Source organism: Salvelinus fontinalis, chromosome 22 (genome assembly GCF_029448725.1).
Source record: "Salvelinus fontinalis isolate EN_2023a chromosome 22, ASM2944872v1, whole genome shotgun sequence".
Taxonomy (NCBI): Eukaryota; Metazoa; Chordata; class Actinopteri; order Salmoniformes; family Salmonidae; genus Salvelinus; species Salvelinus fontinalis.
The window spans coordinates 4,283,492-4,301,167 of record NC_074686.1 but is presented as its reverse complement, the minus strand read 5'-3'; the positions used below and the strand labels follow the sequence as shown (position 1 = coordinate 4,301,167).

General features: G+C 41.3%; 1 protein-coding gene across 13 annotated transcripts in view; it reads right to left on the bottom strand.

The window, feature by feature from the left end:
* LOC129819581 (plectin-like) overlaps positions 1–17,676 on the bottom strand; it is a 181,250-nt gene that overhangs the window by 54,714 nt on the left and 108,860 nt on the right. For 6 of the 13 annotated variants that reach the window (XM_055875942.1, XM_055875943.1, XM_055875944.1 and 3 more), the window contains one exon: positions 588–649. In XM_055875942.1, coding sequence (XP_055731917.1) covers positions 588–649 — 62 coding nt within the window. Of the gene's footprint in view, positions 1–587; positions 650–3,259; positions 3,476–10,102; positions 10,481–17,326; positions 17,527–17,676 lie in introns of those variants that run through there. The other 7 variants (XM_055875950.1, XM_055875952.1, XM_055875953.1 and 4 more) reach the window with 5 other exon arrangements.

The window sequence follows — 17,676 nt, the reverse complement described above, 5'->3', positions numbered from 1 at the left end:
TTTATAATTTAGCAAAAAAAAAAATCACAAACCTGTTTTTGCTTGGTTATCATGGGGTATTGTGTGTAGGTTGATGAGGGGGAAAAAAAACTGTTTAATCAATTTTAGAATAGGGCTGTAACATAACAAAATGTGGAAAAAGTAAAGGGGTCTGAATACTTTCTGAATGGACTGTATAGGGAATAGGGTGCCAGTTGGGATGCGCCCACTATCTTTACCATGTAATGAGTAAACCTTCTCTAATATTTTAGCAGTATATCCTATTCCAGTGGAGAATGTCATTTATCTATCCAGATCAGAGCCACAGAGCACAATCACTTAGTTACAAGTGATTTCCTCAATGAGACTCTAAACTGGTATGTTGTCCTGTGTATCACATATGTATGTGCACTGCAATGTTATAACTCCCTTGTAGCTGCTTTCCTACTGCTGAATGAATTCTGGACCCCTATAAAATATATGGATGAGAGGAGTTTCAACGAGCTGAATCTAGTTTGTTTTTTGGGAACACCTCATTACAGTTTATTGTCAAGTTTAGAGAAGATGTGGGATGAGCTCAAGTCAGGTGTTATATGTCCTCATCTTACCTTCATCAAGTGCTTGTTGACCCATTTTGTGAAGGTCTTCTTCTGTACCCGGTCTCGTTCATCTATGGGACAGAGAAAAAGTGATGGTCAACATCAACAGCATACAGACACGCAACTTCAACTAAGAGACCAAGAGTTACATAGATATAGAATTCTGTCGTCTTTGAGGTAATGTCTATGGGGATCACAAAAAGTGTGGATCGTTCATACAGTTAAGTGGGGTGGGTATGCTCACATCCATAACACATTTGTCCCAAGTGCCGGATCAGAGAGGACAATACAAAATTGAAACATAAGATGGGTGAGGGGGGAGTACTTTACAGCGTCACCATTTGTTGCTCAACTGAGAAGAGCATCCTCCCTGAGTAATACCGTTCTCAGGTCGGTTTTTGATTCCACCGTGTGATTACTAACTCTAGGGGACTGTCGACGCATGTCTGATTAGGGGCAAGAGTGAAAACTGTCCTGCTGTCACAATCCACATCTACCAGCAGCAGACATGAGTACTATAATGTTTTCCACACAGCCTAACAAGGCACCTGATCCAAGCCTGGCAAGTCCAATGCCAAAGCAACCCAACTCTCACTTCCCTATTCAGTCTCATTCTGCACAGTAGTTTAACGCAGCATGCAGACCATACAGTATAATACGGTATCTATGGTTGAAATATAGAGACGGCTTGAGAAAGTAAACATCGAGTACAACTCAACTGTATCGAAACACATAAGCTAGTATTCCTTCATAAGCCACCTGTGACTTGAGAAACAGAGTTTGATTTCATCCTCAGGATAAGCTCTTAGATCAAAGCAGAACTTGTGTGACAATGAGAAAGAACAGAACAATGTCAGGGACTGGTGAGTCATGGGGCAGGGCAACAGAGGAGAGGATGTGGCCCACCAATGCCAAATCCCTTTACTGGTACTGCCTGTGAATCACACACGCATGGTGTCTTGGAAAAACCGCACCAACACAGAAGTGGCATCGTGAGGCACCACACAACATTTCCTGTCGTGCCAATGCAGCGTCCCCATGGTAGGCAGCCAAGTCAAATCCAGCCTCATATATGTTTTTAACAGTAAGGCTACATCCAAATGGCATTCTATTCCCTATATAGTGCACTACTTTTGACCAGGACCCATAGGAATCTGGTCAACGGTAGTGCACTATACAGGGAATAGGGTGTCATTTGCGACACAGACTAAGGGTCCCACTGCTGTGACACCGACTGTGATCGACAGAAGCAAAGGTCAAGGTGTAACTGAGAAAAACACCGTTGCAAGCCCAAAGACGTTCCAGTTCAAAAAAGAATAATGGGAACTTAAATCCATTTATCCTGATTGTGTGTTCTTGGTTGTAAAGCTCATATACAGTCTGGAACACTTTACTCCGAGCCATGGCTATAGCCTTTCATAGTCTGAGATACTGAAACAAGGGTTAGATTCATTGGGAAGGTGTCCGATCTCCTACAAAACCTTCATAGTCTACTCCTACTGCCATAGTAATATATAGTTTTTGCTTTCAAAAACAGCACGACTATTTTTATTGGTCTATTCTCTCAGCAAACATGTATTTAGCAGTGGTGGGAAAAAGTATACAATTGTCATACTTGAGTAAAAGTAAAGATACCTTAATAGAGAATGACTCAAGTAAAAGTCACCCAGTAAAATACTACTTGAGTAAAAGTCTACAAGTATTTGGTTTTAAATATACTTAAGTATCAAAAGTAAATGTAATTGCTCAAATCTACGTAAGTATCAAAAGTAAAAGTATAAATCATTTCTAATAGCTTATATTAAGCACACCAGATTTATATAAAATGTTGTATTTACAGATAGCCAGGGGCACATTCTATCACATACTTTACAAACGAAGTGTGTGTGTTCAATTCATCTGCCAGATCAGAGGCAGTAGGGATGACCAGATATGTTCTCTTGATAAGTGCGTGAATTGGACCATTTTCCTGTCCCGCTAAGCATTGAAAATGTAACGTGTACTTTTGGGTGTCAGTGAAAATGTATGGAGTAAAAAGTACATCGTTTTCTTTGGGAATGTCGTGAAGTAAAAGTAAAAGTAGTCAAAAATATAAATAGTAAAGTAAAGTACAGATACCACAAAAATATAGATATATTTACTTAAGTACTTTACACCACTGGTATTTAGTCATGGTCCACAACCTTATGTTTTAATTGGCTGTCCTAAAGTAATCTGCTAAAGTAAACTTGAGTGACACTTTAATAAACCAATAAGGCTGGACAAAGCCAGTGACACATAAAGGGGTGTGGCCCTTTGAGAGCCATAACATGGCAGTGCTGTGACAGCAATGGATAATGTCTCTGTTTGTATATTTTACTTACATGAAACAAACTAACTTGGACTAGTTGTATATAATTACATTGTCATATCTGCCGACAGCTGGATAACCGCAGGTAATCCTATGCAATACAAGCTAACAAGTGAAAGCTAAATATTTCAACACAGATACATGAGTCACATAATTTTTGAGGAAGTCATAACCCGGAGGAAAAAACATCAGTTCCTCAATCAAATAAAAGCTCAATAAAGTGAAGCATTTCTAACAGATGAAACCAAGCAAAGATCTGTCTTTCTTTTTTGATAAAAACAAAAACTCCAACTAGACCAGTAAAAACTATTAGACACCATGATAATTCTACCTTTCCTTCCATCGGTGGCCTTGAGCATCCCCTGGTAGTGGTATCCCTCAGTGAAGACCCTGTCACTTCCCACACTGTCACTGGAGTAGGTTCTGTATACCGGCTGCATTGACATCCCACTGTCAGGTAGGTGCAGTTAACTCAGAGAAATAACAGTAACAAATACAGCTTGTAAGATTACTCTGTCTAGTCTCTGAGACTTCTGCTTCTCCTTACTGCTCAAAACGCTGCTTCGTGACGAGCGCAGAGAGAGCATGTAGTCAAGTGGTTGTGTTCTAGCTCAAAACTGTCCCTCCACACGCCTTCTCTCCCCTTTATCCCTCTCTCTTTCCCTTCTCCGTTCTCACTCTCTTGAGCCTTTTTTTCCTCTTGCCTTTGCAAAAAAAAAAAAAAAAAAATGCCTGCAGGCTACAATGTCAGGGCCCGTCATTCACGGCTCTGTGTTGTGTGTACTGAAAGGGAACATCCCATATCCTTCCAGCGCAGCCCACCCTGGCCAAACCTCTGCCTAGCCCAGCACCTCCCTGAGGGAACAGATACGGAGGCTTAGACAGATTTACTAAAAATACAGAACCACAGGTTTCACCCTGGAATACATGTTTTTGTTAAAAGCGCCATAGAAATAATTGTGAACGTTTCGTATCCATATACATTTTTCATGAAAATACTGATGCGCTTCACCTGCAAGACAGTGTATTCTGCTTCATTCCAACGACTTGACAAACTTTCCCAGGACAGCCAAAAGGGCATTTGATTTTCTACGTTTGCAAACAGGAGTAGAAAAACAGCAAACAGAATGGAAGAAAAACAATCCTAGATGAGTGGACATTCCCCTACTCTTACTCATGAAGGAAAGGTTAAGGAACGAATGCTATTCATTGACTACAGCTCAGCGTTCAACACCATAATACCCTCAAAGCTCATCACTAAGCTAATGATCCTGGGACTAAACACCTCACCATCTAACTAGAATGGTCCAAACACACCAAGACAGCCGTAAAGAGGCACGACAAAGCCTATTCCCCCTCAGGAAACTAAAAAGATGTGGCATGGGTCCTGAGATCCTCAAAAGGTTCTACAGCTGCAACGTCGAGAGCATTCTGACTGGTTGCATCACTACCTGGTATGGCAATTGCTCGGCCTCTGACCGCAAGGCACTACAGAGGGTAGTGCGTACGGCCCAGTACATCACTGGGGCTAAGCTGCCTGCCATCTAAGGACCCCTACACCAGGCAGTGTCAGAGGAAGGCCCAAAAAATGGTCAAAGACCCCAGCCACCCTAGTCATAGACTGTTCTCTCTACTACCGCATGGCAAGCGGTACCTGAGTGCCAAGTCTAGGACAAAAAGGCTTCTCAACAGTGTTTACCCCCAAGCCATAAGACTCCTGAACAGGTAATCAAATGGCTACCCGGACTATTTGCATTGTGTGCCCGCCCCAGCCCCTCTTTTATGCTACTGCTATTCTCTGTTCATCATATATGCATAGTCACTTTAACCATATCTACATGTACATACTACCTCAATCAGCCTGACTAACCGGTGTCTGTATGTAGCCTCGCTACTGTATATAGCCTCGCTACTGTATATAGCCTCGCTACTGTTATTTTTCACTGTCTTTTTACTGTTGTTTTTATTTCTTTACTTACCTATTGTTCACCTAATACCTTTTTTGCACTATTGTTTAGAGCTTGTAAGTAAGCATTTCACTGTAAGGTCTACCTACACCTCTTGTATTCGGAGCATGTGACAAATAAACGTTGATTTGATTTGGCCAAACAACCATATAGTAACAGTCCACTAGAATCTGCTATAGCCACTTAGGGCTCCATGTGTTCTGGCCAGTGGTAAGCGTGTGGTGAGAGAGAGGAAGAGTGTACATGCAACTAAAACTACCACAGCCCACACTGAATGAAAGGCCTGTATTATAGCAGACCAGACCAGACCAGACCAGGGTATAGTACAAGGCAATGGAAATCAGTCATCAGGAAATACATCAAATGGCACAATCACAAGGGAACCCTCAATTATGAACGGTCTGTTTCCATCAGTACATAATTAGAGGGAAACCTCCATCAAGACATGTTTTCATCGAGGAGTCAGTACACAGTGGAGGGTTGACTCGGAGCAGACTCCAAGTCTGTGTTCCAAAAACCACCCTATTCCTTATATAAGGAAGCCAGTGTCTGATTTTAATGGAGGACATCAAAACAATACTGATTTGGTGCTGTGAGTGTGCCTCACTAGATAAAAACATCCCATATCTCCATAACTAACAAAAAAAAAGATATATCTGGTTAAAGTTGAAACTGGACATGCACTTCACTCAGAAGACAGTTATGATGATTGAGGGGTCAAGGCCATAGCACAAGTCCAGGCAGACATGCTAGCGGGCGGCAGAAAGCCCCCTTCTCCGTTCACAGGTCTCCACAGGTGTGTTGCATAGCACCCAAATACCTCTACACCTTCAACCCTCTAGATCATACATATTTCTCTTTCAAAGGGGACATTCATGATCATGAAGAAGAGCAGAGAGAATAGTTTGGATACCTGCTTAAGACACGGGCTTGTTTGGGCTTGAGTAGTGGGAAGTGCTGACACTGCTCTTCTGCCAAGCCCTGTATCTCCGCAGGGCAGGTAAACTTAGAAAGCATAAAAAGCACATATATAGTTGAAGTCGGAAGTGTACATACACTTAAGTTGGAGTCATTAAAACTCGTTTTTCAACCACTCCTCAAGTTTCTTGTTAACAAACTATAGTTTTGGCAAGTCGGTTAGGACATCTACTTTGTGCACGACACAAGTCGTTTTCCCAACAATTGTTTACAGACAGATTATTTCACTGCATCACAATTCCAGTGGGTCAGAAGTTTACATACACTAAGTTGACTGCACCTATAAACAGCTTGGAAAATTCCAGAAAAATTATGTCATGGCTTTAGAAGCTTCTGATCGGCTAATTGACATAATTTGAGTCAATTGGAGGTGTACCTGTGGATGTATTTCAAGGCCTACCTTCAAACGCAGTGCCTCTTTGCTTGACATGATGAGAAAATCAAGAGAAATCAGCCAAGACTTCAGAAAAATAAATTGTAGACCTCCACAAGTCTGGTTCAGCCTTGGGAGAATTGTCAAAACGCCTGAAGGTACCACGTTCATCTGTACAAACAATAGTACGCAAGAATAAGCACCACGGGACCAAGCATCCGTTATACCGTTCAGGAAGGAGATGTGTTCTGTCTCCTGGAGATGAACGTACTTTGGTGCAAAAAGTGCACATCAATCCCAGAATAACAGCAAAGGACCTTGTGAAGATGCTGGAGGAAACAGGTACAAAAGTATCTATATCCACAGTAAAACGAGTCCTATATCGACATAACCTGAAAGGCCACTCAGCGTGGAAGAAGCGACTGCTCCAAAACTGCCATAAAAAAGCCAGACTACAGTTTGCAACTACACATGGGGACAAAGATCGTACTTTTGGAGAAATGTCCTCTGGTCTGATGAAACAAAAATAGAACTGTTTGGTCATAATGACCATCGTTATAATTGGAGGAAAAAGGGGGAGGCTTGCAAGCCAAAGAACACCATCCCAACTGTGAAGCATAGGGGTGGCAGCATCATGTTGTGGGGGTGCTTTGCTTCAGGAGGGATTGGTGCAGTTCACAGAATAGATGGCATCATGAGGGATAAAAATATGTGGATATAATGAAGCAACATCTCAAGACATCAGTCAGGAACTTAAAGCTTGGTCGCAAATGGGTCTTCCAAATGGACAAAGTCAAGGTATTAGAGTGGCAATCACAAAGCCCTGACCTCAATTCTATAGAAAATTTGTGGGTAGAACTGAAAAAGCATGTGCGAGCTAGGAGGCCTACAAACCTGACTCAGTCACACCAGCTCTGTCAGGAGGAATGGGCCAAAATTCACCCAACTTATTGTGGGAAGCTTGTGGAAGGCTACCCAAAACATTTGACCCAAGTTAAACAATTTAAAGGCAATGCTACCAAATACTAATTGAGTGTATATAAACTTCTGACCCACTGGGAATGTGATGAAAGAAATAAAAGCTGAAATAAATCGTTCTCTACTATTATTCTGACATTTCATATTCTTAAAATAAAGTGGTGATCCTAACTAACCTATGACAGGGAATTTTTACTCTGATTAAATGTTAGGAATTGTGAAAAACTGAGTTTAAATGTATTTTGGCTAAGGTGTATGTAAACTTCCGACTTCAACTGTAGACACCGTAGCCAAATACATTTTAAACTCAGTTTTTCACAATCCCGGACATTTAATCCTAGTAAGAATTCCCCGTCTTAGCTCAGTTAGGATCACCTGTATTTATATATATATATGAGAATTCAAAAAGGAAATGTAACCATTGAATATGAACAGACACCCCCCACCCCCTCCATGCAGATACAATGCCAAGACATGAGATGTGATAACAGTTTTATTATGACTGGCGGGAGGAGACGCCTGACACTCTATAGTACATTCCTGCTCAGGGTGTAGGTGTGCGGTACACACCCTCCCTACAGACGGGGAACCTCCTTCCCGTGATAACACACCAATGGCGCCATCTCCACTCCACCGACCCACCAAATCTCTCTGCATGTGATGGCCATCAATAATGAAGACAGGAATTTTCAGAAAACACAAGAGATAATATGACTCACACACAGCTGGTTCTGATTTATGATGTAGATGTAGGAATGCTATGAATCTTGGGGAGCTCGTTAAAGCAAGGCCAAGGTATTGAAGCCCGTGGGCATCGGAGGGCAGAAAATAGTAGCGAGTAAAATTCACTACTGTCATTGTTATTGCTGCAGCACAGTCTCTTGGCTCCGCAGCATTTGAGTTGGAATTGAATCTTAGAGCATTTATGTGCCCCTGGTTTTTCATGAGAAAAAACTCCTCCAGTACCCAAACTATATTCTCATCTCATATATTGTACATGTGTTATTGTATTCAAAACTACCATACAATCCTATGACTCAAAAAAGCCACGTGACATTGATCGGCCCACACACACATTTTTTTTTTTTTTACGCTGTATACAAAAGTCTGATGTGTCGCACATTTTATTTATTAACGTTTCATTTTAAACGTGTAAAAACTGCACACTTCCTAAATGCATCCTTCTCCAAAAATACTGCAAGGAACAGATCACAAATACCGGTATATTAGTTTGGAAGAGGTCTATTTAAAACGGTCATTTTTAATGAGTGTAATTGATTAACTGTTTTATGAGGTCGTTCTATTGGAAAAAGTTGTTGCCTGTTTTCCCCGAGTAGGATAGAAAACAGCACTTGAAACAGACTATACCTTTTAGGGATACTATGGTTGGTGCATGTGCCTTTGTGTCTCTTAATGTGTTAAAAAAAAAATATATATATATATATATATATAATGTTGTGGTTATTGTTGCATATCCTGTCATTGATGATGAATGCTGTGTTAAACAATTTCCCAAATTGGGATTAATAAAGTAATACTCTACACTCTACTCCCTAATATTTCAAGAATGACTATGAGGCCAAATGTTATCCCAGGCATAAGTGAGTGCAATTAGCTGTCTCCCTCTTCTGTTGAAAACAAGGCACTACAGAAACATGCCCTGTTGATCAGAAATGTTTATTGACACCCTGAAGAATTTGAACAACAAAAAAATTATCAAGTTAATCAGGGTTAATTAAACTTGAACTAAGCTCCCCCTCTTAACTTAATTTCAATACCTTTTCCTCTGCATGTCTAGTCTACCACCTAATCAGCATTTTGACTACTAACATCCTAGGTCAACATTTAGTAGAGTTCTGGCAAATGTTATTCGACAGTCATGCAAGACTGTGAAAAAATGAAATGTGAGAGCTGTTTCCAGGACAACAAACCAAAACACAGGAGCCGGGAGCCCATTAACTAGAATTTATAGATGTGTGGTTGTGTCCAAAAACCTCTGGAGCACCAGAAAGCCTAAAGTCTGATAGAGCCTGAGTCAGTGGGGAAAAGGGGTGGGGGGTTATATAAGGGAAGGTTACTTACGGCAAAAACAAAAGTAGGGGTGGATGGGTGGGCATATAGCGCGAATGTCTAGCAACCCAAAGGCTGCGTGTTCGAAAATCATTCCGGACATATTTAGCAACTTTGCAACTACTTTGCATGTTAGCGAACCCTTTAACCTAACTGCTAACCTTAACCCTAACCCCTAGCTTAGCTAATGTTAGCCACCGTCTCATATATTTAGCAAATATTGTACGAATTGCAATTCATAACATATCATACGAAATGGATGATGGACATCCACAAACTAATACATACCACACGAAATGTAACATACCATAGTAATTGGAGTGTCTCAGATAGACATTTACTATGTTACCTCTACCCCAGAGTCCAGGTTGTACTGTTATGCATTGGTCTACTTGCACGGAAATCATATAATCAACAAACTATTTCAGACACACTGGTGAAAGTCACATACAATAAACAACACACACTGTAGGTCTTGATAATTAAGAGGTTGACTTGTTTTTCACCAAAAATAATAAAGCACTTTTTGTCATATAGTAACACCGCAATTATAACAATACACTCTAGAATGACGTACTTGTATTTTAATATTACTGCAGAGATCACTTACAAGTTACTTATACAGTTATTCTGAGATGTCTGATTTTACATTTTTGCTACCCTGAGCCAACAGTCCTTTACAGTCTTGTTCACTAATGATGGCATGGAATAGGTTAACGTTATCTGCCCAAACCAACGCTTCTCTGCCAGATCTCCTCCTCTCCAGTCCCAGCAGTGCTGTATTGACGGCGTGTTGGACACTGCTTACCTGCGCAACACATTCTGCTGTACAAATGGGACCCCACTTCTCCACAGCTCATTTCATTGATGTAATTTGCACGTCCATAAATAATTTCCTGTTCAAAACCGCAATACCGAGAAGACATAGCAGCGGCGGTAGGAGTATCTTTAGCGTTCGCCATACCAAAACGGAGCCACCCGAGGGCACAAGTTGTGTCGCGTGCGCACTCTGCTTTGTCGAAAGAAGTTCCCCTGGAACTACACGGCGTTCGAAACAAAAGACGTCTTTATTTTCTATCTCTACAACATACAACGAAAAAACAAGGGGCTGTCGTATTAAGTTACAATGAGTCAAATATTCACTTTCTCAAGCCCAGCCCACATTATTTTATTTATGACATGACCCAGTGAGCGCAGTCTCTCGGAGCTTCATTTTACACCCGCCTGCCTCTGCGGGACAAAGCGTTCTTAATCGGTGCTATTGAAATGCGATACTAAAGGCCATCCCCAATATAACAATCTGCCTGGACTGTTAAAGACTGACTCTTTAAAAGGTTTCAGCCCGACACGCGATGTCTCTTTTACTAGCTGCTAGAGGGTGTTTTTCAACTTTTACATAATGATCCCTGAAGGAATGGTGTCAATAGCACTAGTCACCAATGCCCATATGATGTTGCCACAGGTGAGACGCATGTTAAACGTCTCACATTTTCATTGGTTATTTCATATATTAGACTGCCTTTTGGCACCATTTCTCTTCCCAACCTTTTCGGTTACTGTACCTCCAACTGCATTTTGCTCAGCAGGAGTACCCCTGTGCATTTTACCAGTAGACCTATGGTCTCACAAGTCTTCAAGTACCGTCTGTGGATAGCCCAAGTAGCCCCAGGGGTCCTAGTACCCCTGGTTGGGAACCACTGTGCTAAATTAGTCAAATGTATTACATCTATTTTTTACATACAGTACCATTCAAAGGTTTGGACACACCTACTCATTGCAGGGGTTTTCTTTATTTTTTAAAAACTATTTTCCAGGTTGTAGAATAATAGTAAAGACGTCACAACTTTGAAATAACACATAAAGGCGTTCTAAGGATCCAATAAGGATCCATGTAGTAACCAAAAAAGGGTTAAACAAATCAAAATATATTTTAGATTCTTTCAAAGTAGCCACCCTTTGACGACAGCTTTGCACACTCTTGGCATTCTCTCAACCAGGTTCGTTCAACTGGCAGGGCTGTCTTTCATGTACAATATTACTCTCCAACAGGTTTTCATCTCATGTTGACAAGGGCATTGTTTGACAGTTAATAGAAAGTGTGATGATGTGTTCATTTCCTCCTCGCTGTGTTGGTTAAGGACAACAGCAATGCATCATTTATTTTCCAAAGTGTCTTTTAATGATGTTAAAAATAAGACAAACAAAATGGGTACATTTCCAGTGAGAAGAAGCCATTCCCAAACACATTCATTCAAAACCATTTTAAATGGATAACATCCATTAGGAGTCAGTTCCTTTTCCAAACTTTATTATGCTTACTTAGTTCCTCAATGCATTCAGTGTAATATTGCCGTAAACAGACTGAAACATTGGGTGTACATGCATTGTGAGTTGGTTGGTTTTAGACTCAGCAGCTTAATCAGCCAGGATTAGAACACGGTTGCTAGACTGAGCATTGCACAAAATGTTGAATAAATTGGCTCTTTTTCCCCTTTTTATATTTTCATCATCCATGTCATTAAACTATTTTATAGCATTTTTAACTAATAAATTAACAGAGAATATGAAAAAGAAAGAAAAGGATCATAGCAAAATGCATATTTAGGGTTCATGTACTTTTTGAGCCATAAAGAATGTTTGGCTGCATTTAATTACGAAAATATGTGACGGAACCGCTTACACAAAAGGATTTATTAGAACACGCCCTTTCAGGTTCTATACATACATTAGGACATTAGGTGACATCTGATAGGATCAAGATATAGTGTGCTATAAAATAGTATTCAAACTTTCATAGAAAACTACAAACTATGTTTAAGGCGATAAGATTATAAGTTTCACATTTCAAAACATTCCTCATGACTAGTCACACAACGTAGGCATTTATTGTCAATGCTGACTATAAATCTATGAATCAATCTATTTGGCATACTCCCTTCTCATCTTTATAAACTTTTAAGTGCTGTTTTGTTGGAAGTTGTGAGTCAAGCGTTTCGCAGAGGTAGTTGATGGCATTTCCCTGAAAAGAGCGAGACAGTTTTGTTCTATGAGGGTTGTGGCAGGCGTGGCCGGATCTTCAACCTATGAAACACAATTAGACAGTGCTCAGAGAGGCGGTGCCACCTGGACATGGAACAGTGTCATCCCATCAGCAAGGACATGCGGCAAATGAGAAAGGTTGAGGACATGCCAAGATGCTGGAGAGAGACAAAGATGTAAGCACATCTTTGCGCACACATGTGCATATGAATCTCTGGAGTTGGAGTACTGTGTATTCGGTGGAGTATTTAGTATTGGTTGAGTACATTGTATTGGTGGAATTGTGTGTATTTTTGGAGACCCAGTGTCCACAAACAGCATTAGATATTGCAAGGGTGTGTCATTTATGACATTAGATCAGGGGTGTCGAATTGATTTGACACCGGGTGCCGCATTCAGTCTTCAACGTGGTCCAGAAGGCCGCACTGGAAATCGGTTTTATTTCCTTGCTGTCAAAATGTGCAATTTTTTTCCCTCTATCCATCATTTTTGGAATTTTCAATGCTCCCTGACTGTCTAGTGATTATTAGCAAGCTAGACAGTCAAGAAACTGTTTGAACGTAGGAGTATGAGTTTAGGTTCATTATCCTTTCTACACAGCTTCAATTTGGCTCTAGTCATTTTAAAGTATATTGAGTTCAAGTTTTTACTCAAACCACCCGTAGCCCGTATGTTTGACACCCCTGGATTAGATAAAGATTCAATCAAGAACTGCTTATAAGAACTGATCAAGAACGGGTGAAAAGTACAATACCAAAGCAATCAAGGATAAAGGTGCAGTAAAAGAATAACATCTGAGAACACAACAGGAAGTGTTTCTCATCACATCTCAATGAAACTCGTAAACAAAGACAGTCTACCGCTTTGGCTGCATGAACAGATTGCTTTATTACCCACAATTACTATTAGGAGAAGCCATTGCCAAGATCAACTCAAATCCCACGCCAAAGCTCTTCAATGGGGCCATATATTGATACATAAATACTGTTTTCTTGGTCTGTGCAAGGTACAGTAAAAGCTGTAAAAATACACACATTCACTCAGCAGTGACGCTAAGACCTTGCACTGTGGCTGTGCTAATGGTTCTTTAATTATTAAAGCACACACACTGGGTGTGTCTAAATTGCACCCTATTCCCTATATGGCTGTGCACTTTGTAGGAATAGGGTGCCATTTGGGACACAGCCACTGAATAGCACACATGCCTATAGACCCACAGAACCAGTCTGGGGAACTTCCAGTCTGTTATGGTGGTATCCAGGATACACACGCAACACACGCCATGTGCACGGGGTTGAGTAAGGCACTATCACCCAACCTCTGCTGTGTGTGTGTGAGTTGGCCAGTTCTTTTTTTAAACTGTTTGGGGGTAAACTCCCTTCGCCAGCTGCACACTCACCTCCCCTATAACTGAACTAGGTCAAAGGCACCCATGTCAATAAAAGCACTGCCTTAAACAAGTGCTCTCTGCCAGGGCGGCCATGGTTGTCCCTCCCCCGTCATCCAAAATGCGACCAATATACAGTTGAAGTCGGGAGTTTACATACACCTTAGCCAAATACATTTAAACTCTGTTTTTCACAGTTCCTGACATTTGATCCTAGTAAAAAATTCCCTGTCTTAGGTCAGTTAGGAGCACCACTTTATTTTAAGAATGTGAAATGTCAGAATAATAGTAGAGAATGATTTATTTCAGCTTTTATTTCTTTCATCACATTCCCAGTGGGTCAGAAGATTACATACACTCAGTTAGTATTTGGTAGCATTGTCCTTTAAATTGTTTGACTTGGGTCAAATGTTTCGGGTAGCCTTCCACAAGGTTCCCACAATAAGTTGGGTGAATTTTAGCCCATTCCCCCTGACAGAGCTGGTGTAACTGAGACAGGTTTGTAGGCCTCCTTCCTCACACACGGTTTTTCAGTTCTCCCCACAAATTTTCTATAGGATTGAGGTCAGGGCTTTGTGATTGCCACTCCAATACCTTGACTTTGTTGTCCTTAAGCCATTTTGACACAACTTTGAAAGTATGCTTGGGATCATTGTCCATTTGGAAGACCCATTTGCGACCAAGCTTTAACTTCCTGACTGATGTCTTGAGACCTTGCTTCAATATATCCACATCATTTCCCCACCTCATGATGCCATCTATTTTGTGAAGTGCACCAATCCCTACTGCAGTAAAGCACCCCCACAACATGATGCTGCAAACCCCATGCTTCACTGTTGGGATGGTGTTCTTCGCCTTGCAAACCATGGCCGCAAGCTTCCCCCTTTTTCCTCCAAACATAACGATGGTCATGATGGCCAAGCAGTTATATTTTATGTTTCATCAGACCATAGGACATTTCTCCAAAAAGTACGATCTCTGTCCCCATGTGCAGTTACAAATCATAGTCTGGCTTTTTTATGGCCGTTTTGGAGCAGTGGCTTCTTCCTTGCTGAGCGGCCTTTCAGGTTATGTCGATAAAGGGCTCGGTTTACTGTGGATATAGATGCTTTTGTACCTGTTTCCTCCAGCATCTTCACAAGGTCCTTTGCTGTTGTTCTGGGATTGACTTGCACTTTTCGCACCAAAGTACGTTCGTCTCTAGGAGACAGAACGCGTCTCCTTCCTGAACGGTATGACGGCTGCGTGGTCCCATGTTGTTTATACTTGCATACTATTGTTTGTATAGATGAACATGGTACCTTCAGGCGTTTGGAAATTGCTCCGAAGGATGAACCAGACTTGTGGAGGTCTACAATTTATTTTTCGGAGGTCTTGGCTGATTTCTTTTGATTTTCCCATGATGTCAAGCAAAGAGGCATTGAGTTTGAAGGTAGGCCTTGAAATACATCCACAGGTACACCTCCAATTGACTCAAATTATGTCAATTAACCGATCAGAAGCTTCTAAAGCCATGACATAATTTTCTGGAACTTTACAAGCTGTTTAAAGGCACAGTCAACTTAGTGTATGTAAACTTCTGACCCACTGGAATTGTGATACAGTGAATTTTAAGTGAAATAATTGTCTGTAAACAATTGTTGGAAAAATGACTTGTGTCATGCACAAAGTAGATGTCCTAACCGACTTGCCAAATCTATAGTTTGTTATCAAGAAATATGTGGAGGTTGAAAAACGAGTTTTAATGTCTCCAACCTAAGTGTACATAAACTTCCGACTCCAACTGTAAGTATTTATCTTGAACGTGTAACAAGTTCATCAAACACAGAAGCCATCCAATAATCTGCTAAAAGAAGTCCAATACGGTACGACACCAGTGAAAACACTGCACCTAAGGTAGCATTAGCAATGAAACCACAAATGTGATAGACTTCTGCCCTTCCCTATGCACTGTCTGCAGTGCAACATGTGCAGTGCTGAAAGTTGACCAGGTCAAATGCAAAACAGCTAAATATTAACACGCAGAGGTAGAGATAACCCACAGCCTAATTGTGCAAAGAAATGTTTGCCTGACATTTCACAGTCAAACCAACATATTATCAGTTAGCATGTCTAGTTGCGGATTCAATAGAATCAAGTGTGAACTTAATACGATTTGGGTCATACAGTAAGGATATTACTTTTAAAAAACAAGTAGAGCTCACTTGAAAAAGGGATGTCAATGTCAATGTGACTTCCCTGGTTAAATAAAGGATAAATAAAAGTACAACGCTGTAGAAATCCCTTATCTAAATAGGTGGGTCCTCTAGTGACTTCCTGTGAGATTGACTCGTCAGTCTGAGTCGCTTAGGGTCAAGAGTCATTACCAGCCAAGGTACGGTACCTTGCCAAGATTCAGGAAAACAACAAATTAGACCTGAAAATCGAATTTAAAGAAGATTGTGCATCAGATAAAGAGCTACTCAGACTGCTGGCTATTTTAGCATCCTCTTATGGCTAGCTGGCTGCATTACAACTTTACTTGATTGTCCTGTTAATCAGACTCATCGATTAAGTGTAGGGGGGTATATGGGTGTTTCTCATTTCACAAGTGCAGGTAATTATCCCCTCTCTCGCTCAATATCTGCAGCCTTAAACTCAGGCATCCTGTAATTTGCCTAAGGGTGTGGTTGTCCCACTATTCTGCAGAGGAAAGCCTGACCGGCTCACTGTGACAAGCTGTGTCAACAATACATTACCTTTGAAAGAGGTGTCTGTGCCACAGGTACAGAGACGTAGCAAGCTAAACTTTATGAGAGGTTAACCGAGCCACATCGTGTGTGATATTTCTTCAGAGACCAGAAGGCCTGAGAATAGCCCATGTCTATAACTCTTAACATTGTGAACATTCCATATAGGACCAATGTGACATGTTCATAAACAAAAGGAGAGTCGTTCGAAGAAGAAGAAGAAAATCACAATTCAGGGCTTTTGCATTCGCCTTGTATGCAAGTCTATACTACACAAGATCATTCGGATTCACCATGTAATAGATTAAACGTTCTTATTTGATCACGTTCTCTGTCCCATTTCACACCACGACACATACATGTTCCACTCTCACAAATAGAACAAATAATCTTCACGTGAAACAAAATGGTAATATCTGTCTTGAGGTTCTTTTTCAATGATAGGGAATCATTTATTTCTCCTTAGGGCATGTAACTTCATAACAACTTCGGATAATTGAGACAAGGCTGAGGCGGAACTACACGTCGTGAATCCAACTGCGAGACAACGTCAGTCAACAAAATACTACAGCATCATATTACAGCCAGCATTTACAGGGTTAACGCCGCCAACTCCTACAGTCAGGAAATTCGAGATGAGAGGGGGAAAAAGAGGGGGAGCAGCGTGCACCACAAAAGCACAGAGAGTAGAGAGGGAAGAGAGAGCAGACCATTTAAGACAAATGGTGAAGACTAGAGACCTCACCAGATCCATTCACACAGAAAGCTTCTGATCTCTATTCATGTGCCCCAAGGACATATGACTTACAGTAAGTAGCATTACCTTTCCTGAAGTACAGTAAGCCTCGTAACAAGTTTTTTTCCCAGCTGGTCTTACCTTCTCTTAACTGCCTCCTACGTTGCCTCCACTGCCAAACAGCGATCAAAGTGACAATATGTCCTAAAACCACCAGGGTTGGGAATACGTTTCCAGGGGGGCTTGCCGCCATCAGGCCTGTGACCGAGTGGGATCTCGCAGGATCCAGAGACAGGTGGGAGGGCCCGGGTGAAAGGTGAGGGTGTATGGAGGAAGGGGGTGGCCAGCCAGGGGTGTGGTGCCGCCGTCCTGGACTTCAAACCAAAGAGGAAGCCAACATGCTTGCAACTTACGAGAGAGCAGAGCGAAAGAGCACCGCTCAAACCTTTTTTTCCTCCTTCTGACTCAGACTGCTGGCAAAAGTGGCCGAG